This window comes from Artemia sp. Qi Xiang Cuo, chromosome 21, assembly GCF_049724085.1.
Source record: "Artemia sp. Qi Xiang Cuo chromosome 21, ASM4972408v1, whole genome shotgun sequence".
Taxonomy (NCBI): Eukaryota; Metazoa; Arthropoda; class Branchiopoda; order Anostraca; family Artemiidae; genus Artemia; species Artemia sp. Qi Xiang Cuo.
Genome location: NC_142814.1, coordinates 5,174,173 through 5,200,572, shown reverse-complemented (window position 1 = coordinate 5,200,572; position 26,400 = coordinate 5,174,173). Strand labels below are relative to the sequence as shown.

Here is a 26,400-nt window from a genome sequence, read left to right as displayed (position 1 = left end):
TTTAAATTGTGCATAGAACTACAAAACAGAGTATGATTCCACTGTCTTGGGCTGAAACTGAGGTAGATACCCAATATTTTTACTTCGGTGTATTGGCTAAGTATCGTATTACATACTCACTTAAAAGATCATGCATCAAAACAATAAGCTTAACGAAGAATACGGTTCGTTACCCCTGTCCAGGGTGAAAGGTCAGGATGAAGGACTGGGAGTGTTACTTCACATTTTAACATTATAGGTTAATAGGTCACTTATAAGTTTGGTAACCTTTTTGGTTGTCAACCTGGTAACAGTAAAATAAAAAAAAATGGTAACGTAAAAAAAAACTTTGTTACTTTTTCAGTAATCTACCTGGGACCAGCTCTATATTTATCTTTCGTGAATTTGCAGATAAATTGTTCAAGCTAGAAACGTAAATTATGGGCAGAACAATTTTGGGACTACACAGCGTTCCATCTGAACATTTTTGGCCATAGAAACTTTCCATGTGAGCCACCTACAGTAATTATGTACAAATGCAGTGCAAATGACAGCAGTGCTTAGTTGATTCTGTGTTTTTCTTGCACCTGATATTACACCTATTTTCAACACAATCTTGAATTGTGTTGAAAATCTTTCTCTTACCTCTGGTACATACTGGAGTTTGAGAAAGGGGTTGAAACAGACGTGGAAACAACGACACAGGCATAATGGAAATCATTATGGATATACAACGTTCCATTAAGCTTTCCATGGTAACCTTCAGCAGTAATTATGCAAAAATTTACTGCAGATTGCAGCTCCACTTTGTTGGTTTTCTTGCACATGACATTGCACCTATTTTCGTCAAAATTTAGATTTTTATTTCATCTCTTTTTCTTACCTCTGGTACATACTGGAGTTTGAGAAAGGGGTGGAAACAGGTCCTACAGCTGTGGTCAAAACAATATAGGCATAGCGGAAAGCATCACGAACGTACAACGTCCCATAAGAACTTTTTCCTATATCATTACCAGGTTGAAGTGGATCTTCTATGCAAAGAATTGATGGAGATTGGCCGTCATTCAACTGACGCTGAACCTGAAATGAGAATGAACATGTTCACATTGGCAGAAAATTATCATATTACAAATACCAAGGTAATCAGAATCAAGGCAATATCCGGGGGGTTAAGGGGTTTGAACTCCTTCCCCCCCAGAAATGTTCGTCTGACTCGTAAAAGCGTAACAAAAATGGATAAACGCATATTTTTCATGCGTTTTTTGTGAGTAACACCTCTCCCGAAAAAAAAATTCTTGTGCAAAACACCCACCCCCCCCCCCAAAAAAAAAAATCCTGGATACGGCCCTTATCGAAATATACACATTTTTTTGCATCCTGGACTCATCTTAGGTCAAATCATACCTGAAAGCTACGATTTTCTCTTATTTTTCTTTTAGTTGTTTCAAGATTATGAAGTTTTTAGGGCAGTACTAGCCTTTTGTCATTGTTGCCAAGTTGAAAAACCATAATATAGAAGCAGAACTAATTAATTAAATTTGACAGCGCTTTTCGTCCGTAAAAATTCAAATACTAACGGTCTTTTTATTCTTGAAGACAACAACACTTTTAAAGCTAAGTCTTCTTTATCTTTGATAATTTCAAAGACCACGCTACCTTTCCATGACGATGATAAAAGTTCAAGCAGGGATAAAATCCTTTTAATAGACAGTGATAAATTTCACAAAATACTACTGTCTATTAAAAGGATTTATCCGTATTTGAACTTTTATTTATCGTTTTCTTTATCTTTTTGGTGCCATATGTTTTTAGCTATTTTTCGCTGAATTTCAACCTGACTTTTTTTTGAATTTGGCACCTGCTGCTATTAAAACCGGTATAACTGCATATGAAGATCTCCTTCACTAAAAATTCAATTCCCGATCTTTCCAAATTTTTTAAGGTACAGATGGTTGTGAAAAATATTTAAATATTCAGAATTAATTTTCACTGTCCTTGGTACTTATAAACAAGAAAATTGAGGGGAATTCCTTTTTCCAAAAAAGCCAAATTCAGCTCTGAATCCTGTGTTTTTGAAAACAAAACAAAATAAAGATATGTTAATAACAGGACAAACCGATGTGTTTTCAACCATAGTTCTGCAAATTGGACAAGCTGAATTCATATATACATGGGACAACATATAATTGGGACAATCAGAATTCATAATTTCATACTCAGGGCGAGTGCTCTGTGATTGGCTCTAATTCATAATATGAGTTGAAAATACATATTCATGATAAGCCTTGATTGGATAGTCTAGAGCCGTGATTTTGGGAATATTTAGGTGATTCATTGGCGCGACGTGCACCCTCCATCTGTCAATACTCTAGAGCCTTAATAAAAAAAAAATCATGTAAATGACGTCAAATTCACATAGGATTCAACATCTTTATTAAATATAATTCATGCCGGCTTGACGACCGGTTACAAACAAAAGACAAATATGCTTGAAAAACGCAACCAGTACACACTTACTAAATTATACAACTAACCAAATTATCACTGAAATAAACACAAATAAAGAACAATAAAAAAAGAGATATTAATAATAATAATTACAGAACAATAAATAAATAAAAAATATTAACACAAAAAAAAACTTAAATTTTCCTCTCTCGCAATCCAGTCCTACAGTCACCAACTGCACTCAAGGAGATGCTACATTTAAATTTAAAGAGCAGAACAGACACATGACAGTATTGCAATGACGCTCTGCATTGTATGGAAAGTGTTGCATACACACAAAAATTTTCATCCGCATAAAATACACCTAGAGGAAGATTCGAACAAAGATACCAAGTTAATGGTCTTTTAAGCTTCTTTCAGGTGAATACGCGTAAAATTTTGAGTAACAATACTTAAGTATCACACTGAGGGTATCAGGATTTTAGAAATGCCTAGGTGTGGCATGGCCCAAAATCGGTTGGGAACCACTGGCCTAGAATCATTTAAGTTTTCTGAACAGGAGAAGAACAGAAAATTTAGCCTTGAATGAGGGTAATGCTCAGTTGCTCTTTCATGTAGTCTTCACTCACTTTCATATGAATCCATGAAGTAGAAAATCATCTATTTCAAAATTTAAAAATTTTTGAGCCAAAACAAAAACCCGAGATAGCCCACCAATCTATCAACCTAACTTGCTAGACCTTCTTTGTTCTAACTGGGCCTGAGCTTAATTGAATCACAGGCAGGAATTTTACCTCAATTGTTTGAGCTTGAATCGTTGCTTTGGCTTTATTGCAGTACAACAAGGTCCCTGGCGAGAAACATCTTCCACTCTGAAAGGTTCTGATAGAATCGATGAGACATGCACTGAGGGCAGCTCGCCCAAGAGTGCATCAAATACCAATATCCACCAAAAACTACAACAAGGTCAGCTGTAGAAAGGAGAGCCAGGCTTGGCAAGCACAGTCTCAGCTATCCTCTACCAAAACCTAGAATCTAGGTTTGGCAAGCACAATCTCGGCTATCCTCTGCCAAAACCTAGAACCTAGGCTTGGCAAGTACAATCTCGGCTATCCTCTACCCAAACCTAGAATCTAGGCTTGACAAGCACAATCTCGGCTATTCTCTACCAAAACCTAGAATCTAGGTTTGGCAAGCACAATCTCAGCTATCCTCTACCAAAACCTAGAATCTAGGCTTGGCAAATCACAATCTCGGCTATCCTTTACCAAAACCTAGAACCTAGGCTTGGCAAGCACAATCTCGGCTATCCCCTACTAAAACCTAGAGTCTAGGTTTGGCAAGCACAATCTCGTCTATCCTCTACCAAAACCTAGATTCTAGGCTTGGCAAGCACAATCTCGGCTATCCTCTACCAAAACCTAGAACCTAGACTTGGCAAGCACAATCTCGGCTACTCTACCAAAACCTAGAATCTAGGTTTGGCAAGCACAATCTCAGCTATCCTCTACCAAAACCTAGAATCTAGGCTTGGCAATCACAGTCTCGGCTATCCTTTACGTAAACCTAGAACCTAGGCTTGGCAAGCACAATCTCGGCTATCCTCTACCAAAAACCTAGAATCTAGGTTTGGCAAGCACAATCTCGGCTATCCTCTGCCAAAACCTAGAACCTAGGCTTGGCAAGCACAATCTCGGCTTAGCAAGCACAATCTCCGCTATCCACAGCCAAAACCTAGAATATAGGCTTGGCAGGCAATCTCGGCTATCCTCTACCGAAACTTAGAATCTAGGCTTGGCAAGCACAATCTCGGCTATCCTCTGCGAAAACCTATAATCTAGGCTTGGCAAGCACAATCTCGGCTATCCTCTGCCAAAACCTGTAAATTACACAACAATTTTAGGCTAAAAATGGACCTTCCCTAATTTCGACAAGGTAAATCCAATGACACAGCAGTGGCGTAGCTAGGGGGGGGGGCACGGCTGTCTCCGAGCACAATGTCAGAGGCAAAATACACTGAATTTTTTTGACAATACTATGATCTTCAGATGTATTTGGGGGGTGGGGTGTTAGGGGGCACTTGACCGGGGCGCAAAAATTTTAGGGGTCCAAAATTTCGAATAAATAATGTAACTGTTATTATACACATCTCTTGGAAAGGATCTTTCATTTATTTTCCTTGCTATTAAAGGTTATTTATAGAGTTTACTTGCTTCGAGAGAAACTGTTCACTTAAAATGAATACTTTACGAAATCGTTGTTAATAGCAGTCCATCGAATATAATAAATATTGGTCACTGGTTGTGCATCTTTCAAACAGCGAAGACTATTGAATTTTTCGATCCTCTCGGATTCCCATATACATTCTATGGTAATCATATTAAAACCTATTTTGAAAGCAGTGGGAAACCTATTATTCAATACCGGAAGAGAGTGCAGGATCTATGGACTAAAAGCTGTGGTTTTCATGCGCTACTATATTTCGTTTTTAGATGTCGTGGCTACACTTACAAGCAGTTTCTTAACATTTACGTAGACAATCCACGTCTGAACGACTTTGTGGTGGAAAATATGCTCTCAGAACTGTATAATATTGATTTTAGTGCCCTAAGAGTAAAGTGCTTTTAAAATGTACGTAAATTTGTTTATTAATAAAACATGTATGTACAGAAGAAAAAAGTTTTTTTTTCTTTAGATTTCTTCTTCTTCTTCTACATGTAGATGATCATTATTGTCGACGACAACTAGTGATGGTAGATCATTTACATTCACTTTGTATTAATCAAGTAGGGAAAAGTCAGGATCATATCTACTACAATACAATGTAGTTTCACTCTTATTGTATCTCTTTGTGTAGTCAATGATACATTTTTCATTTATATTGTAAAATTCACGTGTTTTCAATTTGTGTATTTGATGCAATGTCACAAACAGAATTCTCAAATGAATAATCACTATCCGTAACTGCCAAATAAAAATCCGTAGGTTTATAATCATAACATCCAGTATCCTCACAACGATGCCGTAGAAACTACACTCTCTTGTTATTTTGGCACTTGAAACATGGTCCAAATTGTTCTTCCTAATATAATTTAAATACACGACGATACCAGTCTCTCAGGAATAGACTAAATGGTCGTTTCGAATTTTTCTAATGATATCAGGATAGGTATTTTCCTACTGATCACATTTATCATAGTGACAGTTTGAACATAGGACATCCTCTGACATGAGAATCGCAAACTTCTTCACGGCATGAATTACAATCTTTCATTGTAATGGCATATCCTCGGTGAAGCTTACATGGATTGCACAATCTACACTTTTCATCATATTCACTGACAGTAGTGCAATTCTCACAGGACGACCAACTGCCAAATGTATATAAACATAGAGGACATGTATAGTATTTTTTTTTCTTCACTATTGACACTCAAACTGCAGATTACAAACTAACTACCCTCCTAGAAAGAATGTTCTTCTTTCTTTTTTTTTTTTTTTACTTCAAGTACTCGCTTCATATTTCCTAAAGACAGAATAGGAGGAGGAGTAAACAGGCGACGTCACAATTTAAGCTGATTAAACTTGCTTGAGCGGGATTTATTTCCCGTTCTATTCGCTTCATTGGAATGTGAGGTTTTAGATTTTCCATACAAACTGTTCCTATTGTTTTTGGAAAATCCAAGTAATGTTCAAAAGCAAATCTACAATGCTATTTTGTTTTGTTTCAATTAGTATGCCAATAAATTGAGTGAATGCATTGGGACTACAATGTAAAAGCATCATACAATAATCCAAGGCTGTAGAGTCTCGTTTCATGATGTGACTAACCATTCTTTGACTGAAGATTCTCCTCTGCACCGACAATTTCTTAAACTTATCATTTAGATTTAAACATTTTTCCAAAGTGACAAGGTTCTGCATTATTGTTTCTTTCTCAAACACATTAATTTTTTCTTTTTTTACTCTTGATGTTTACACTGCTGATTACAAACTAACTAACAAATACTGAAGAAAGAAAATAGTTTGTTTCAAATACTCTCTCATCACCTATTGGTTCTCCTGGAAAGAGTAAACAACTCTCCAAAATGTTCAACTACAAAAAAAAAGAAAATGATCATCAATATTTTTATTCAACAAATTTATATAAATATATAACACAATCTTATGCCTTTTTCAGTAAACGACTCAGTCCATTTTTCTCTATATGCTCAACAATTGCATTCAAACCTGGTTGTAAGGTAGATATATTCATTATATTCAATTTGGCCGCAAAACATAACTGTTCATCCATCTTGAATCGACTCAGAGATATTACATATCTACTAAACATCTCATCCCACTTGAAAGTTAATCTGCTCCCTGGTGCTATTTCTAACATTTGTAGCTCTTATTTTCACTTCATCACTATTCTCTTCCTCCTGTCTCTTAATGTTCAATACAGTAAAATTACTCATTTTTGTAATATTCCAAAGAAACCAAATAATATTCACAATAATACTATCGAACAAAATCCAATTCAGAACTGTGACAGTAACTAACACTTTCTGATTTTATATAGAGTAAACACGGTCTCTGTTGTCAAAAACATTTCTGGGTTTTCCCCCGTGACCTTGAACTTGGGACTCAGGGACTACGTACTCCCCAACAAAGGTGTATAGCGGCACGGTAAATATTACCTTATATACTACTGGTGTACTGTATTTGTTGCAATACTTTAATATACTTCATACTTTGTTAAATACTTTGCTATTGTTTTTATTGTTAATTTTTTTTTTCAACTACACAAGGATTTACATTCCTCCTATAAAACTTAATAATTTCTTAGAACCACCTGCCTTCCTTTAAATAAATAATTAACATACATGGGGGTTAAACCGTATTAAACATATAAGGGGTTAAATGATATATATATATATATATATATATATATATATATATATATATATATATATATATAAACCGTTAATTAAGACAGCAAAAAACAAACTAACAAATGTCTGAATATTTTGGCTTCACGTCTGGACAGTGACGGCTCCAGACCTGAGCAGGAGGGCACCCCCCCCCCCCCAGGAAGTGTTATAAAATTGCCGTAAAATAAAAACTCGGTAAGCAATATTGGTAAAATGGATAAAAAAGGTAAAATAAGGTACTCCCTAGGAAATATAGGGTAAAATTCTTGTTTTAGAGTTGCCCTGTAGCTACGAGACCAGTTGAGCATTTCTTTTTAAGCATCACTTACATCTTTTCATTAAATTTTAAATGATTCCAATTTCCTGAGCTTAAAAAAAGTAATGCCCCTTTATCTAGAGTTTCATCAATTTAATTGAAAGTCTAGTTTATCCCTTTCGTAATCGTGTGCCTAGGTTAATACCTCAGCAATTAGACAGTGCCTGATTTCAGAAAACTATTTTGTATAAAAAAAAAAATAAAGAAAAAAAAAGAATAATACAAAAATAAAATAAATGAATCACATTTACCATTATTTGGGAGTAAAATCATATTAGTTATTTTTTTCTACATTTAAACCTGAGAAATGTCACCCTAACAGCCTTGCATATTTAAATAGCCATATTCAGCCACATTCCTCATATCATATACATGTTATTTTCCATTTATTTATAAAAGTACCGAATAAGATTAAGAGGTTTGTACCACTTTGATGACCTTGATTAGCTAATTACTGGATCATAAGAGCCGGAAAATTCAGTCACTTCCACAGTCATTCAACAGGATTTGCTTCAACAGGAATTCAACAGGAACAGTCTTCAACAGGATTTCTTCAACAGTCTTCAACAGGACAGTCTTCAACAGGATTTGCTAACAAATCTAGCTCCTCTAGCTCCTCTAGCAAATCTAGCTCCTCTCATTCAGACTTAGATTCTGATTCAAGTGACCGTGCTTATTCCGAAGCCCCAACCCCACCCCCCTAAGCGAAAGTCCTGGATACGGCCCAGAGGATTATATATCAATTTCTACCTCCACCCTCCCATCGTCTTTCCATTAGAGCTAATTCTTTATTTATCTTATTTATTCTGTATATTTATATCTATTTTTATATTTATTTTTGATTTATATTTATTCTGTATTGAGCAGGATAATTATTAGGAAAGGGCTATTGAAGATATTGATTCTGCTTTGGCCCTCCAAATTGTTGAAAATCCCGATCATGTAGTTCTTTTTGATGAGGCAACTTTAATATATGAAGCAAACTGCTTCCAACATTCTTTTTGGAGGCAATTGAAATTTTAAACAAATCCATAAATAGAGACCACGCTTTTAACAGAGATACTGGAAGTATTCCCATAAATCAAATTTAAAACGACTTATAGTTAATGGATTCAAATAAATTTCTCTTCAGTGCAAGTCAGTATCATCTGACGACATTTTCACTAAAAACTTGGTCAATAGACAAGCTAAGTCAATCACTTAAATAGCGACGAAGACCACACTTTCCATCCTAAACAACAAGTAGAACAATAGGGAAATTTTTATCTAAGACGGTGGAACGCAACTTTAAATGAATATTTCGACCCTATATCCAAGGGCCGTCCTCAGAAAAACAAATGAAAAAAAAAACGAATATAAAAGAACTCACATTGAAATCCAATTTTTAAAACTAAAATATTTTCAAAACAACCCTAGCATCATTACTTCAAGGAAGTTCAACCAGGATTGGTACATCAAGCGAAGTGACAAAAGACAATTCATTCAAATGGAATAAAAAAATTTACAAACAATCTCTTAAAGCTAATCTTGCCTTTTTGGCAGCCAGCCTAGAAGGTCTATCCGTATTAGTTTGAGTGGAATTTTTTACTGTTTTTTTTTTAATATAATTAGTTAAATCATTTTCAATTAAATTTGTATATAAGGAAAAGTGAATATTCCCAGAAACCTATTTAAAGAAGTATTACTATTTATTTTAAGTCCAATTTCAATTGCCTCTCTAGCAATCTGTTTTATCACTAAATCATTGCTAATAAAGGAAGTTTCTTCAAAAGTATTTGTAATTTATTTACAAAATTGCAAATAAATATAAATCGTAAGATTTAATTCTGACTCATACCAAATTTCCTATCGTAATCTGAATCAAAGCCTTATTGTAGAGTCTAGAATCTGTGTTAGAATAAAGTTTTTTTTCATTGATAGTTCAAAAGATCATTTAACGTTTAGTTTAAAAGTCCACGTACCCTTCTCATCACTTTAGAAAATTTCAAAAATTCAGCTTTAGATGTTCAGTTGCAGATGTGTATGCAATGGTTTCGAGGCCTTACCATCACCTTTTCCATGAATTTAATAAAAAAAAGAAGTTTCTTAACTGAAAGTAAGGGGCAACATTAAAACTTAAAACAATGAAAAGAAATTACTCCGTACGTAGAGGGGGGCTGCCCACTTCTCATCTTTCACCCTTTAAATTAAAATTTTAAGTTCTTTAAAATTATTTCTCATTCAAATTCAACGGCCCTTGTGTCTCAGGAGTCGCTCTCAAACAATTTGGACAAAAAGTCAAACTTCGGCGTAAAAAGCGAGGGATAAGGAAGGGACAGCCTCCCTGATATACGGAATGATTTATGGCATATGTTCGATTTATGGCAAGTTTCTATGTTGCTCCTTGCTTTCAGTTGGGAAAAACTTTTTGTTTAATGTCTGACCGTTTTCAACATCATTTCAGGAAATCCCCCCACCCCATGTAAAATTTTCCCCGGAAAATGTCCACTCCAGGGATAATTATCCCAATGGAAAATCCTTCCCCCACCCCCCCAGAAAATCTTTCCCAAAAATATTTCGTATATTTCTGAATAACAAATGCTATATGTAAATAGTGGGTAATTGCTTAACTTACGTCCCTTTCCCCAGGGGCTGAGGGGTAATTCATAGCAGCGGCGTAATTTCGTCAAAATCCTAGGGGGTGGGGGCACAGTTTTTTTTCTAAATCAATCGAAAGTGACAGTGAAGAAATAGTACCAAAAGGCAAAGATATATTGGGGAAAACTGATTTGTTTCTCCGGATGCTTGAATTATGCAGGCTCATCTTAGATTTGACAAGGTTATTTGCAGAAACTAAATTTCAGCAGGGGTTACAAAAAAACTAAAAAAAACGCATGACATATTTGGTTATATTTATGACCTATACTGATGTCATTGTTGATATATACTGACGTCATTATTGAGGGGTTTTTTAGCTCTTCAAATTTTTCTTTTGCAGATTTGTATCCAAAATAACGATTTACTATTAAGACTGAGAAAGTAGAAAAAAAATATATAAACTTTAATTTTCTTATAATTAAAAAAAATTATATCGCCTAATTACATGTTTGATGATTCCTTGCGTCGTGCGGGATTGAACTAGAGAACTTTCAAACTCGAAGACTCAGACTCTTCCCCTGCGCCAACACAAGGTAACAAATAATTTCATTTTAGGACTCTGTGATGTAAACTAGATGTAAACATAGTGTAAAACAACTAAACATAGTATGTTCTTGCTCCTGTTCTTAATGCAGTTATCAGGCCTCGTCTTTTTTGGACTCTGGACAATCTGGACTCATTTTAGAACTCTGTGATGTAAACTAGATGTAAACATAGTGTAAAACATAGTAACATGTATAGTGTAAATAGTGTAAAACATAGTGTAAAACAACTAAACATAGTATGTTCTTGCTCCTGTTCTTAATGCAGTTATCAGGCCTCGTCTTTTTTGGACTCTGGACAAACTGGACTCATTTTAGGACTCTGTGATGTAAACTAGATGTAAACATAGTAACATGTATAGTGTAAATAGTGTAAAACATAGTGTAAAACAACTAAACATAGTATGTTCTTGCTCCTGTTCTTAATGCAGTTATCAGGCCTCGTCTTTTTTGGACTCTGGACAATCTGGACTCATTTTAGAACTCTGTGATGTAAACTAGATGTAAACATAGTGTAAAACATAGTAACATGTATAGTGTAAATAGTGTAAAACATAGTGTAAAACAACTAAACATAGTATGTTCTTGCTCCTGTTCTTAATGCAGTTATCAGGCCTCGTCTTTTTTGGACTCTGGACAATCTGGACTCATTTTAGAACTCTGTGATGTAAACTAGATGTAAACATAGTGTAAAACATAGTAACATGTATAGTGTAAATAGTGTAAAACATAGTGTAAAACAACTAAACATAGTATGTTCTTGCTCCTATTCTTAATGCAGTTATCAGGCCTCGTGTTTTTTCACTCATCACCTTTGTACCACATTAAGCCAGTAAAAAGAAATGGTCAGGTCCAAAAATTAAGGTAAATCTGCAGTTTACAACATAATTTTAGTTAGGATGCAAGTGAATACATCATTTGATGCTTTTTCTTATCCCCTTTCAGTTTGACAATTGTTTGTGGGAGAAATTCTACTTTGGTTCCTTTTTGGGGCCCCAAAAGGTAAAACAATCCATAGTTGCCTAAAGTTTAAAACACGTTAAAAAGAACTGTCTAATGAGAAAAAATCCCCATTTGCAGCGAATTTAGGATAGGTATTGTTTTTCTTAGTCTCAATAGTAAAATGTTTTAGGTAAAAAAAATTGCAGAAACTTTTAGAGAGCCTGAAAACATTCAAAAAAACTGACGTCATTATTGATTTTTTTTTTTTTTTTTTTAGCTCTTTTAATTTTTGCTTTTGCAGATTTGTATCCAAAATAATATTTTGCTATTAAGACTGAGAAAGTAGAAATTATAATTCTTGAATCATTTGTATATGGCAATTATTTCTCGCATTCAAGTTATTTTTTAGAAACACACTTTTAAACTTTTGGGGGTTACGGGCTGTTTTGAGCCCTCTTAGTCCTTTAAGATCTCAAAGTGGAATTGGACCCAGAAGCGTTTACCGTATTATGAATGAGCATAAAAAAAGCATCAGGTGATATATTCACTTGTATCCTAGCTAAATTATATTGTAAACTGCAAATTTGCCGAAGTTCAAAGGAGAGAAGGAATTTGAAGAAATTTGCAATCAAATTTTCTCATTAATTCTTAAATTAGCAAGGTAATCAAAATAAAACAGTTTTTTCTCCATGGTATTGGTAATAAATATGGTATAGATGCATGGTACTGCCCTAGAGACCCATCTTAGGTCTATTCACACCTGACAACCACAATTTTCTAAGATGTTTTGTTTCATATCATTAAATTCTCTAAGGCAGTACCACATTTTCGTCAGTATTGTCACGTCCAATCGTGAAAATAAAATAGCAAAGAAAATCAGCTAGGTTTGAATATACTTTTTGTTTGAGAAAATTCAAACATTAACCAAATGTTAATTTCTAAAGACAACTACGCCTTCAAAGGAAAGCTACACCTTCTTAGAAGCCCTTGGATGCCATATATTTTTAGCTTATTTTTTACTTACTCTTCTCGCACAGTGTTAAGTTGTTCACGCACAGTTGTTCACGCACACGCACCTTTTAGTACCAAAACTGTAAATGGATTTTTTTTTTTTTTTTGGTTAAAATAGAATTCCCATTTTTTTAAAGATATATATGGTTGCGTAAATTTCCACTAAACCGGTTGAAACAGGCAAGATTTCCTTTTCACTGTCGTTGGTACTTGAATAAAAACTAATTTGTACTTCATTAAATTAAGCAATTTTGTATTTTCATATTGGATTTTTATACTTACAATTTATTGATTTTTTATTTAATGGATTATATTTGCAAATATTGGATTTTATATTTACTTCTAATTTAATTGAATCTGGTCTAATTGGATCTTTTGCTTCATTTGAATGAATTTATCGATAAGATTACTTTCAATTTTTTCCAGTAATATTTTTTCCAGTAAGCATACCTCATTTTTCGTGACATAAGAGCCGCCACCAGTGACTCTAATTCCTGTTTTGAAATAGTTGAAGTGGCGACCATACAGCTCCAGAAACTGAATGAGAAGAACACCAAGGTTAGCGCCACGTTTATGAGCCACTTCAGGATGTGGATGTAACTAAAAGGGAAACAATCTTTATTCTTCTTATTCTATTTGGAGATGCTAATGCATAGCCTCCATGCAATTCCTATCCCTGTGGCAGCAGAGATCAAATTCGAGTCCTGTATTATCAAACATAGATCAATCCCACAGTGCCACCGCAGGGAAAAAAAATCAAAGAAATTTCTAGATACATTACCAAATAATATCACATCCCTTGAGAGTTAATCCCAAGTCTGAAAAAGGGAAAAACATAAAAATTCAAATGGAATTTTTACTGAAATATAAATTCAATGCCAGACAATAATAAAGAAAAAATAACGAAGACATGGTAAGTTTCAGATTTTTCGGGAGAGGGGTGCCAGCAGATTGTTCTTTTTTTTCTAGGGAGAACCCCTTCCTTCTGTTTAAGTAGCAAACATGAGCTGGGTCTTTAGCTATTGCATCTATAAGCTATTGCCTTTCAAATACTTTGAATCAACATCCTTTTGGTTTAAGCGTCATGCGACACGGAACAGCTTACTTCTGCGCATATAGGTGCACGCGGAGGAAAGGGGGGGGGTAAGAGGGATCAGAGGTAAGAGGTAAAGGGATTTTAGAGATAAGAGGTAAGAGGGATTTTATGCGTGGGAATTCAGCCAAAATACCAACTAAAACAAGTTTAGACGACTATTTTTGAATTTTACTAGGAGAATGGGTGTGTAAAAAAATGAAGGGGAGGGGGAGGGTTGGAGAAGGCACTATGTATATTATAACCTTTTCTATTCCACCCCATTTTGGCTAAACAAACGTTTGGTCCCCTCCCTAAGCGTTAGTCCTGCGCCCATATAGAAGATGTCAAGTGAACAAATTATAAACAGATCTTGTGAATATTACTTTCGCCTGCATTCCGTTTATAGCATTAGTATCGGCAACATCATTATCAGTAGTCAAAGCCGTATGTAGGGGAGGGCGGTTTGCCCCTCCCCCCCCCCCCAACCTAAATGTATGTCCAACTAGTAAAAACGTAACACAAATGAATATAAACATATTTTTGATGCGTAAAAAAATAGCAACCCCCCACCCGAACAAAAAATCCTTTTGTAATATCGATGGGATATTACGGAGTTTAGAATCAAAAGATCCACACGTCAAAGAGCTTTGAAGCGACACTGAAGTCACTATCAATGTAATTAGTGATTTTAAGTAATAAAATTGCTTATTTATGTAATTTTAAGGTTTTAATTATTTTGACATAGATATGCTACAGTTAATTTTGATCACCAAACCGTTGAAAGACTGATGTGGAAGATCGTCCTTTGTGTGCTAGCTCCATGTGAACAATATGTAGCCCCCTCTAATGGTGATATTAATTTTTTCTTCTATTTTATTGGGCTAAGTTGTACTAAGTAGGATTACTTGACTTTTTAAATTTTGTTTAAACTTCTAAAGTTTTCATTTTGACTTTTTATATTTTGTTTGCAAATTTATGTTGCATGTGTGTGCCATTTTTAGTGTGCCATCAATTTAACTGTGTGATTCCCCCGATATTCCTAACTGCACATGTCCTTTTCTTTGCCTAACCCCCCCCCCACTATTCAAAATATTTGTTGTATAGTTAAATTGATTGGTGTAAAATAATGGAAAAATCAATTTCAAAATCTTCTTTTACCATTGAAAAACCAAAACATACACGTTTTTAGGTAATTTGCCAAACTTCAGACGCATTAATTTACTTAAATTTACATAAATCTATCACGCTATTTGTTTTTTATTCCCCCCCCCCCCACTAAAAGAAATCTTGAGATCAGTACCGTTCAACATAAAGGTGTACTTATACTTTTGGTGGAATTAAGCTGGAAAATGATATAGACTCGCATCAAATCACATCCAAATGACTCTTATCTTATAGACTCCTATTATTGACTTTTAGTAATTTTAGTAGTAATGACTTTTTTAATGAATTTTAGTAGCAACTGATTTGCTTTTAATTTAATATAATGATTTGCAATTTTACTTGTTAATGATATTTTAAATTTAACTTATTAGAATTAATATGTGAAAATTAAAAATATTACTATGGTTATTTTTAATATGTAAGTGACATAGTTGCTCACTTTTTTTACAAAATAATTTTAAGTAATTAAATTGGTTATTTAAATATTTTTAAGTTTTTAATGATGTTGACATTGTTAAGCTTCTTTTAATTTTGATAACCAAACTGTTGAAAGACTGATTGTGGAAGATCGTCCTCTGTGTGCCAGCTCCATATGAACATTGAAAAATATGTGGTTCCCTCTAGCGGTGACATAAAATTTCTCTTCAAAAATGTTTAAAATGACCACTATTAATTGACTTTTGCAATTACGTTTTGCAAATTTACACATTACATGTTGACCATCATTTATCGTTTGCCATTAATTTAACCGTGTCAAACCCCCAGCGTTCCTGACTGTGCTTTTGACTTATGACATCCAAATGATTACTATAATACATACTCATATTAGTGACTTCTGAATTCTAGTTTTTTACTTATTAATGATATTTTAAATTTGAGTTATTAGAATTATTTATTGAAAATTAAATTATTGTATATGGTTGTTTTTAACTATTGTTACCAGCTATTCTGTTGATTTTTAGTATTGATGAAAATGTGTTTTCATCCATTCTTTAACTTCTTTTATTTTGCATTTCTTTCTATAGCGTGCTTACACTAGTTTTTTGCTATTCAGTGATTAAATCATATTCTATTTACTTATGGTAGCCCTGAAACCAGGGGTACCCCTCCCCCTGAAATATTTGTCCGACTCTTAAAACCGTAACAAAAAGGAATATAAATTAATTTTGTTATCCCTCTTTAAAGTTTCTTTGTAGTACCCCCCCCCAAAAAAAAAACCTTTTGTACCCCCCTCCCCCATTCCTGGATACGACCCTGCTGATTGGTACTACCACCTGGTGTAAACTCAAACTAGTTTGGAACATAGCCGAAAACTAAAGCATTACAATTAAAACAAATGTATTTATACTGAACAAAATAATCACTTTCAGGTCACAATAATCACTATAACCAATATAATCAATATAATCACTTATTATTATTATTATAATAAGTGTATTATTATAATAAGATTATAATTATAACCTTGTTATAAATATAAAATAATTATAAGATAAAATAAGTATATAAAATAAGTATTAGTAAATAATTATAATATAAAATAAAATAAGACTGTGAATAATTAAAATAAATAAAATAAGATTATTATTATAATTAGATTATAATCAATAATCACTTTCGATTCCTTAGCTAGATCTGTCTGAGAGTTCATTAACAGGGTTTATTCACAGTCTTGAGTTGTAATCTCTTCTTTAATATTGCCTAACTATAAGTTGAATTTCTAATGAAGGTGGCACAAACGTTTTCTTTTCCAAGAAATTTTGCAATTGACAATTACGACGTAATACCTTAAATTAGGTATATTTTTCTAAGACCACACTGCTTTTCTGTGACGAAATAAGATAACGAACAAACACCGTATATATGGGAATGTATAACCATATTATGATGTATAACTATATACTAAGTATATACTATACTTTTATTTATATATATATATATATATATATATATATATATATATATATATATATATAAATAAAAGTATAGTATATACTTAGTATATAGTATAAGCATAGTATACATAAGTATATATATATTTATATATGTATATAGTTATACATCATAATATGGTTATACATTCCCATATATACGGCGTGAAGACGGAGATGAAACCAGTTTTTGAACTTTTTCAGACAAATCTAGTGAATGAATCAGAAGCAATTATTTTTTTCTGTATAAAAATGTTAGTTTTAATGCTTTAGTATATCTGATGATGACGATCACTGCATATGTGGTCGAAATATCCAGATGTCTAATAAATGCACTTATCACCATCTGCATAATTGTTTGTTCGTCATACAAAGGCAGTGTGGTCTTAGAAAAAATACATAATTTAAGAGAACTCTAAGGACGGCTTGTAAGACAATGCACTTCTTTCAAGGGAGGTTATCCTTGAAAAGAGGTTATCTCTAAGAAAAAACCTAGGAGAGTAGTTGGCATGCAGTATGTCAGACCCTAAGTTTTTAGCGGGCCATGAGTAATTTCATAAGAAAAGAAAAAAAATAAAATTGTAATTAAACTAAAAATAAGCTGTGGCTAAATTCTTTGATTTCTAATGAGTTTGGTGAGCTTTAACAATATAGTTTTATTTTATTATTCGTAAAATTACTGTCAAGAGGATACAGCAAAGGAAAGAGGATTTAACAAGGAAAAACAATAAAATTATTAATTTTGACTATATACAATAAATATTATACATTTAAATTTATTATCATTTTAAAATCATTACTTATTACAGTTCCACCAGCTGCCATACCACGACAGTCCATTAGCAAAAATAGGGACAATTTTACATCCCCATGATGGATCCTCACGAAAAATGAAGGATCTTCACGATTAGCAGAAAAATAACTGACGAAATGATAATGACGAAAAAACCCAGAATGTATGGGTCTAGCTTAATGTATACCTGAAACAAAAACAACTATTTGATAAAAATCTTAGGCGTAAAAAGTAGGGATGTAGAGGATGCACCCCCCCCCCCTGAGGATCCTTACTAAAAATAACAAAATTGGTTCTAGTCTGGTACATACCTGAAAAAAACTAATCGTCATGAGTATAAGACTATATGAGCTGATTCCTCCAGTAAATGCTTCATTCATATCTCGTTGAAGTAAAAATTGTTTCAAGACCAACACTAATGGGACTAAATTAGGCAATTTTGTTTTGAATTTTCTAATCAAATTGGCAGAAAGAACGCCGTTCTTCATGTTAAAGCTAATGTCAACACGAATTCCAGTTAAAATGTCTTCGAGCTTTATAATGGGGACCTGTAAAATAAAAAAAAACTTACACAACTGCACACAAAAGAGGGGGGCGGGGATTTCCTCAAAAATTCCATTCTAACAACGATTTACGGCCCTTATACTGGGCCCAACTCCAGACTCTTACGCTTAGTTTCTGTACATAATATGATTTACTTAATCACCATTGAAAGTCTGCCGAAATTTACTTAGCAACTTCAGCCAGTTAAAAGGTTGAAAATTTTAGGCACCTCTTTCAAATATCAAAGTAATATCCAAGTTTCATTTTTGTATATAGTTTATGAAGGATCAAACTTCCCATTTTTTTTTAATAGCCATACTAGCAGTAAAATCAATCATCTTCCATTTAAATTACATGTACGCATTTACGTACATAGATACGAGAAGAAGCATAGAGGGAGCCACTCCTCCTATGATTAATATTAAGAAACCAGAAAAAAAAATTGATTCTTTACAAAAAAATATTGCCAAAAAATCGATATTTTTTACAAAAAAATTGATATTTTTTCAAAAAAAAATAATGCATAAAATTGATATATTTTCAAAAATAAATATTGCATAAAATGGATATTTTCAAAAAAAAATTGCATAAAATTGATATTTAAAAAAAAAAAATTGCATAAAATTGATATTTAAAAAAAAAATTTTTTTTGCATAAAATTGATATTTTTTCGGTTTACGACACGTCCTGAGGTTAAATCCATATCCAAGGGCTAGCCTGGGTGCATGGGCGTTGGGTGGGGGCCGCTGCCCCCCCCCCCCCCTAGACCTTCAAATTTACATTAGATATGGCTGAAAAGGCAGATGGTTTGGAAAAAGCAGTTGATAAAACTCCATGACACTATCGACTGCCCCCCCCCCTAGACAATATGCTGCCTACGCCCATGCCTGGATGTATTCTATGTACAACAATATAAAATGCATTCCATGCAAGTCTCTATCAACTCTGACAGAATTGAGCTGAAAAGACTATAAATAGCACATCTTATTAAAAATTGTAATCATAAATAACAAATCAAATGCTTGACGTGCATTTTTAATGTTTACCCGTGTCATTTAAACATTTTTGCCTCTCAATTACTCGGACTATCTGTCTTGGCTTTTTTCTTACAATCAGCCATGTCTTGATGCCTGCTGCAAAATACTTGATTTTCAATTCAATACAAATACTTGATTTGTTTGAAATTTCATTTTCAAAACCAACGACGTAACTTTTTCAAGTAATTACCATCAAATCAATTATCAGCTATTCAATGAGACAAAAAAAACGGATGTCGATGATAAATGCCCTTCCTCTGTGCCCAAAGCATGGTTGTTGCATTTGTTAAGGCTCCACTCTTTTGAAGCTATTGATGGGGGATTATATGGTGTAACGATATCAATTTTATTTTTTGTACAACGAAATGACACGTAGCCAGGACCTGAATGGACCCTTACTAAAGTTGATGGAAGTTAATGATCAGTGAGTAATGAAAAAAGTAATTACAGTAAACATACGAATAATTAGAACTGCGAGTGAGCAAAAAATATGATGTATTCTTATACTAAGAGCGGATTTCTAGATAACCAAACAGAGATTATTTTCTAGGATGTCATGGCATAAGTTGCAGGCATACATAAATAATGTTTCGGGGGAGGGAGGGGACCAACAAAAAAAATTACTTGATAATTTGAATAAGAAGGGCCCAGAAACTCAGGAATATTGAAAATTTCTAGGGATGGATGGGTTCCTCAAAGCGTAGGTCCCTGATAAAGCGTATTTCAGTTTCATTGGTTTAGGCCTGTGACAATATCTGGACAAAAAATATCCAAATAACAATTACTTTCTTGACCGTCCACTATCATTTGTAAATTATCTGCTGCAGTTTTTTGACAATAGGCAATGAAATCTTGGTAACTATTTTTGACATTACTTTCCTGACAATAGCTTGACAACTAATTTCTAATAGTACTGTTAGGCCGTATACGAAGAGCTTTATATACGGTACCTCAGTGTAATTTTTTGAACTGTTATTTGAGATTAAAAATAAAGGAGGTTTTATGTTTGGTTAAAAAAGGAATGGGATCTCCCCACCTTACATCCACATAGCATTAATATTACTCCCTACATAAAGAAGGAAAATTTTGACTCGCATGTCTTCAAGGCATAGAAAAGAAACCTTGGATATACAAAAATAAAACTGTTTTCAATTAATTTTGGAACCAAGAAATAACTCGGCCATTGAACAACAACTGTTGACTACTCTTTATTTACTTTCTTGCCAACTCATTGACAACCACATTAACAACTCGTTTGTAAATACTGTCAGATCTTATACGAAGAGACAAAAGGGGTGGTAGGTCCTCCCCTTTTACTACCCCATTAAAGACGAACAATTTTTATTTGCATCACGGCATAGAAAAAGACACTTAGGCATACAAAAATAACCTTGTTTTCCAACAATTTTTCCAAGCAAGATATAACTTGGCCATTAAACAACATTTGTTTACTACTCTTTATTTTACTTTCTTGACAACTCATTGACAACTTCATTGACAACTCGTTTGTAAATACTGTCAGGTCTCATACGAAGAGACAAAAAAAGGATAGAGGTCTCCTCACCCGACCACAACACAGCACTAACTAATTAAAGACATGCAATCTTGATTTGCATCATGGCACAGAAAAGGATACTTGGGCACACAAAAATTAAATTGTTTTCCAACTATTTTTGCAAGCAGGAAATAACAGATACGGTGACTGGACCAGGACGATTTGACCAGGAACCAGAATTGACACGGACCCAGATCACCTCACTTAGTATTAGTATTTTTATCCCTATAAAAAGGAAAAATCTGTCTATTTTTTCTTCTTTTAAAGAGGAACCTTTTTGGCAACTTCTATAGTAATCCAGTCAAAAGGTTATTTTGTCTAAAACCCTTGCCCTTATAAAAAATTCTATTCCTAATGAATTTATGTTGCACAGGATAAAAAGACATATCTCATCTCTCTATCAAATCATTTATTGTAAAAAAGATGCACTCTCATAGGCATAGCATGGTACCGTAATGGGAAGATTCTGTCAAAATTGGGATAACTGATATTTTTAGTAAATTTGCCGTGCTAAGTAGTAGGCTTTCGAATATTACAAAAAATAATCTTCTTCCGTTCCTTTGCCTTGAAAGTATACATTTTTCATAATTAGTGCTGTTCATCTTTTTCATATGTTTTACTCCGCTATTTACCTGGTTAAAATAATAATAATAATAATAATAATAGCACAAACGTGGTATATCTTAGTCAATTAGTTGTAAAATAGAAAATGATATAATAATTGAAATACGGTCATCCCAAGAAAAACTTGTCAACGAGCACAGAAATTAAGAGCACATTTTCCCATATGCGTAAGTTACGAATTGTTAAAAGCATGAACAAAACTCGGCACAAGGCGTATAGAATACCATTGTGACTTGGTGTAACCTGGTGTCAGTTTTGAAACTTTCACAGCCTCTTATTTGGGGAGTCGGGATCCAAGACGGAAAAAAAGAGGCGGGTGAAAGTTCTCGTAGATGAGATGGAGGAGGAGGGTTGAGCCAAATTTCAGGCACAGTTCCTCACGGCCCACAAAGGGGGTCAAGTTCAAATGCTTTTAGATGAAAAGAGTTAAGCAAGGGGGAAAATCCAAAGATGATTTGTAGTGTCCTCTTCTGAACCCCTTTAACTTAATCACTTCTTCTTTATAATTTGACACTAACCATTTTCTTATCAACTACAGATAAACCACCTTAAAAAATCGTTTCTGGCGTGGAAATTGAACCCAACATTTCCTGGTAGCTAGCTGGATTTTCCAACCCTGAATCTAATCAGTTTGTTCAGGGTCAGAAGCTCTGGCCAGTCACTGGAGGATCTTGGGTTCAAGTCCACCAGCAACAGTAATTTTTTAAAAGGATGAGCTTTAATTAAAAATAAAAGGTATTTTATATAATTATTTCTTTAAAATGGCTCATAAGTTAACATGGTATTCACGTGATGGTAAGACAGCTAACCTTATTTATTATGTTATAGTAAACCGAAGACTGGCAGGATCAATACAGGATAATAGGGTATATAGGAGTGCTGTTATTGATGTTAAAAGTAAAGATAACCATCTGATAGTGTCAAGGGTTAATTTAAAGCTCAAATTTCGGAAGGGTAACTACCTCCCGGGAAGTTATGATGCTGGTAGACTCCAGGATGAGAATTAAAGAGAAACTTTCCAGGAACAGTTGAATACTAAAATTGAGAGTTTAAAATTCGATAATGTGGAAGATGGTTTGAATACTTTTAGAAAAATAATTTGTGAAGTTGCTGAAGGTGTCATAGGGAAGAAAGCTAGGAATACAGCTAAGAATATTAGTGAAAAAGCTGTATGTTTAATAGAAAGGAGAAAGGGCGTGTACAAGAATTATCTGAGTGATAGATCATATGAAAACAAAAGGAATGTAAAGAAAGTGGAGAAAGCATCAAGATATGAACTAAGGAGGTGTGAAATGGAGGCTATGGATAAAATTGCCGAGGATCTGGAAGATGCAGTTTGACGGCATAATAGTAAAATATTGTACTGGCATGTTAATAAATTGAGAGGGAGTAGTCTATCTTGACTTGGCTTAGTTATAGATAGGAACTGAGCCACAATTAAAGATAAGGAAAGAGTTAAAGAGAGATGGGAAGAACATTTTGAGAGTTTGCTTCGCCGAAATAGAGTTGCAGGAAAAGATATAGAGGAAAATGAAAAAGTTTGTGATATCTTGGATGTCAAGGAAGATTTGTTTTGTGAGAATGAATTAGCGACAGTACTAAAAGGATTAAAAAATAATAAGGTTCCAGGTGCTGATAGGGTAGTAAATGAGTTTCTTAAATATGGGGGCTATGAGGTTAAAAATAAGTTATTGAATATTAGGAATATGATTTTTGAAAAAAGGGGAAGTACCAAATAATTTTAGGAAAACATTAATTAAGCCACTTTACAAGAAAGGTGTTAAAAGTGAGTGTGGTAATTATCGAGGAATTAGTCTGGTCTCTGTAGGTAGCAAATTACTTAGTAATATGATAGTTTTTAGACTGAGAGATGTCGTAGACAAAGTTTTAAGAGAAAAACAGTGCGGTTTTAGAAAAGGTAGAGGATACGTCGACCAAATTTTCCCTCTTAGGTTAATAATTGAGATGTGCCTGAGTTGTCAACATCCTTTGGTACTTAGTTTTATAGATTATGAGCAAGTGTTCAATTCTGTTGATAGAAGAGCATAAACTAAGGTTTTATCCTTGTATGGTATACCAGACAAATACGTTAAAGTGATTAGTGCTATGTACGAGAATAACACTGCTGCGGTTAAGGTAGAAAATGAGGTTAGCAGCTGGTTTTGTATTAAATCAGGAGTTAAGCAGGGTTGCGTTCTATCCCCCTTTATATGGATTATTTTGATGGACTTTGTATTAAGGAGCACAGGAAAGGCAAAGGGAGACCACGGAATCAAATGGGAAGGGAAAAGTCTCCTTGACTTAGATTACGCTGATGATTTAAGCATCCTAGAGGAATGTGTGACAGAGGTTTTGCGAGTTCAGGGTGCTAGAATTGGTTTGAAAATTAATGTTAGGAAGACTAAGTCACTAAGGCTAGGAATAAGTGATCAAGGGCAGCTTCACTTACCTTGATAGTATCATTAGTGGAGATGGAGGGAGCAGTGAAGGTGTTAAAAGTAGAATAGCCAAGGCTCAGGGTGTTTTTTCACAGTTAAAAAACGTTTGGAAGAATAGGAAGATAAGTCTGCAAACGAAGATTAGAATATTAGAAGCTATAGTGATGACAGTAGTCAAACATGGCTCTGAAGCATGGGCGCTTCGAAAACCAGATGAAGATTTGCTAGATGTTTTCCAGAGAAATTACTTAAAGATTGTTCTGGGTACCCGGCTGACTGACCGTATGTCAAACAATAGGCTGTACGAAAAATGCGGTTCAATACCGCTCTCTAGGGCTATAATGAAAGAAAGGTTGAGATACCTAGGGCACGTTGTGCGGATGAAGGATGACAGATTGCCGAAGATCGTTCTTTTCTGCCAACCGTCTAGGGCTAAACGGAAAGCAGGTCGTCCTCGTCTGGGGTGTGGAGGAGGAGCGTGCGAAGCTATGTTGGCCTCAGGCGGCTTCGTGCTGCGGTGAGTTGTTAGTAGTAGTAGTATTTCTTTATTGCATATCCTGTGTTTAATAATATTTCAAGTAACTTGAATTGTAATTTAATATTATAAAGAAAGACGAGTCAATCAGCTCTTGGATTCATATCTCACTAAAAAAAAAAAAAAAAAAAAAAAAAAAAAAAAAAAAAAAAAAAAAAAAAAAAAAAAAACTTAAATAATGGCATGGCTTCATCAAATAAGCTGATCACCATCAGTATGAATTGCTTGAAATTCATTTTTTTTTGTCTTAGAAAAACCAGTCGATCTTATTCATTGACAAAATAGCTACGTCTTACTTAGAAATAAGTTTAGCGTTTTACTTGACACCAAGAAGAAGTAGAAGATTTATTCTTTTTTTTAAGTCGTTTACAATTAATTGGATTGTCTAAAGGCCCATTCACAATGAGATTGAAGTTTAGGTAGCGCTAATCTAAGCCAATTAGAAAATTCAATAACAAATCTGATCGGCCGAAACTAGCGTTAGCTAAATCTCGGTATTAGTAAAATGCCGTTGTGAATGGACCTTAAAGAGACTAACTGAAAAAAAAAAAAAAATTTCCTTAACTTTTAAGAGCCTCAGTTTTCCTAGAAAATTTCTTTCTAATTTACATTCTATTCAGTACGTTATTACTTTCGATAACTAATTTAATTCTATAAATAATATATTTGCTCTCTTCTTAAAACCATATTTTCAGCTGGCTAAATTATATTTATCAAACAGGCTATGTCTAGAAAATGTAAAATAATCTCAGATAAATCAGATAGGTTTACCAAAATATGAAATGTCAGATATTAAGATTTATTAAAATACGTTTTTATTTACTCGGCAAGGCCGTGTACGCCCTGAATGCTAGAAAAAATATATATATTAGTAAATAAAAAAATATTTACTTACAGATGCGCGATCAAGAACCTTCACCGTTCTGGGTTCAGCTATTCCTTTTTCAATAAGAGCCCTTTCGAGTGTCCGCAAAGGTAAACTTTCCCAGTTACCAAAAACCACCAAGTCTATATCACTGAAAGAGAGACGTAAGCTGTAAGGGCAAAGGCTAAAGCGGGTTTCACACTACACACGTAATTCTCTATGCAGTCGTTAAGTTTAACCTTTCACAATTAAATAAGTCCTTCCACACTATGCTAATGTAAAAATTGATAAAAACCATCATATTCATTTTCTGACTATTCAAAGTCAAAAATGTGGAATACAGATATACTCAAGCTTTGATCAAGTGTGAAATAACGTCACATAACTTTGATAGCACAAAAGAGCTCGAGTCTACATCAGCGGCTTTCCCACTACGCAGGTAATTTTCTTTGCTAAGTGGTTAAGTTACGTTAAGCTAAGTATGACCTTTCGTTCTTTCACACTAGGCTGAGGTATAAGTTTCATAAAACCCTCATAATCATTGTCTAAGATCATCACAATCAGCATAGGCAAATCATTAAAAAACTACCAACATGGAATGGAGATATTCAAGCTCTGATCAAGCATGAAAACCTTTCTAGAAAGAATTTATCCATTTGTTTTCAAACCTTATTAATTTCTCATAAACAAAATCCATTTTTTTGCTGCTATGGTGAACTTTTCCATAAAGATTCTAAGCAGAGCTCGAGTCTACTTAACACTGCCTACGTTACGGACAAACTTAGCTCCGTAAAATTACCTAACAAAACAAAAATCTTAGGTCATCCTAATGCGAAAATGTAATGGAGCAGTGTGAAGCAGCCATTAGCATTCCCTACTTTCAGACAAGTTGAACAGTTTCAGGTGATCAAATATAATATTAAAAACTTAATAAACAACCTTAGATTATAAATCCCAGTGTCAAGTAGGATGTTTCTCTCTAACCATCGGCTATAATAATTTTAGCGTGTTTAGAATAAATTCTTAATACCGTTGATCCCACGTTAATCCTC

At 34.0% G+C, this 26,400-nt stretch overlaps 1 protein-coding gene across 4 annotated transcripts in view; it reads right to left on the bottom strand.

The window, feature by feature from the left end:
* The window catches only part of LOC148939181 (terminal nucleotidyltransferase 4B-like), a 585,918-nt gene that overhangs the window by 525,811 nt on the left and 33,707 nt on the right, over positions 1–26,400 (bottom strand). For all 4 annotated transcript variants that reach the window (XR_016143545.1, XR_016143544.1, XR_016143546.1 and 1 more), the window contains exons 4-7: positions 25,379–25,499; positions 18,063–18,299; positions 13,239–13,388; positions 863–1,059 (exon numbers count right to left, since the gene is read on the bottom strand). Coding sequence is in view for 1 of the 4 variants with exons in the window: in XM_089107014.1 (XP_088963140.1) it covers positions 863–1,059; positions 13,239–13,388; positions 18,063–18,299; positions 25,379–25,499 (705 nt within the window). In the remaining 3 variants the exon portion in view is untranslated. The remainder of the gene's footprint in view (positions 1–862; positions 1,060–13,238; positions 13,389–18,062; positions 18,300–25,378; positions 25,500–26,400) is intronic.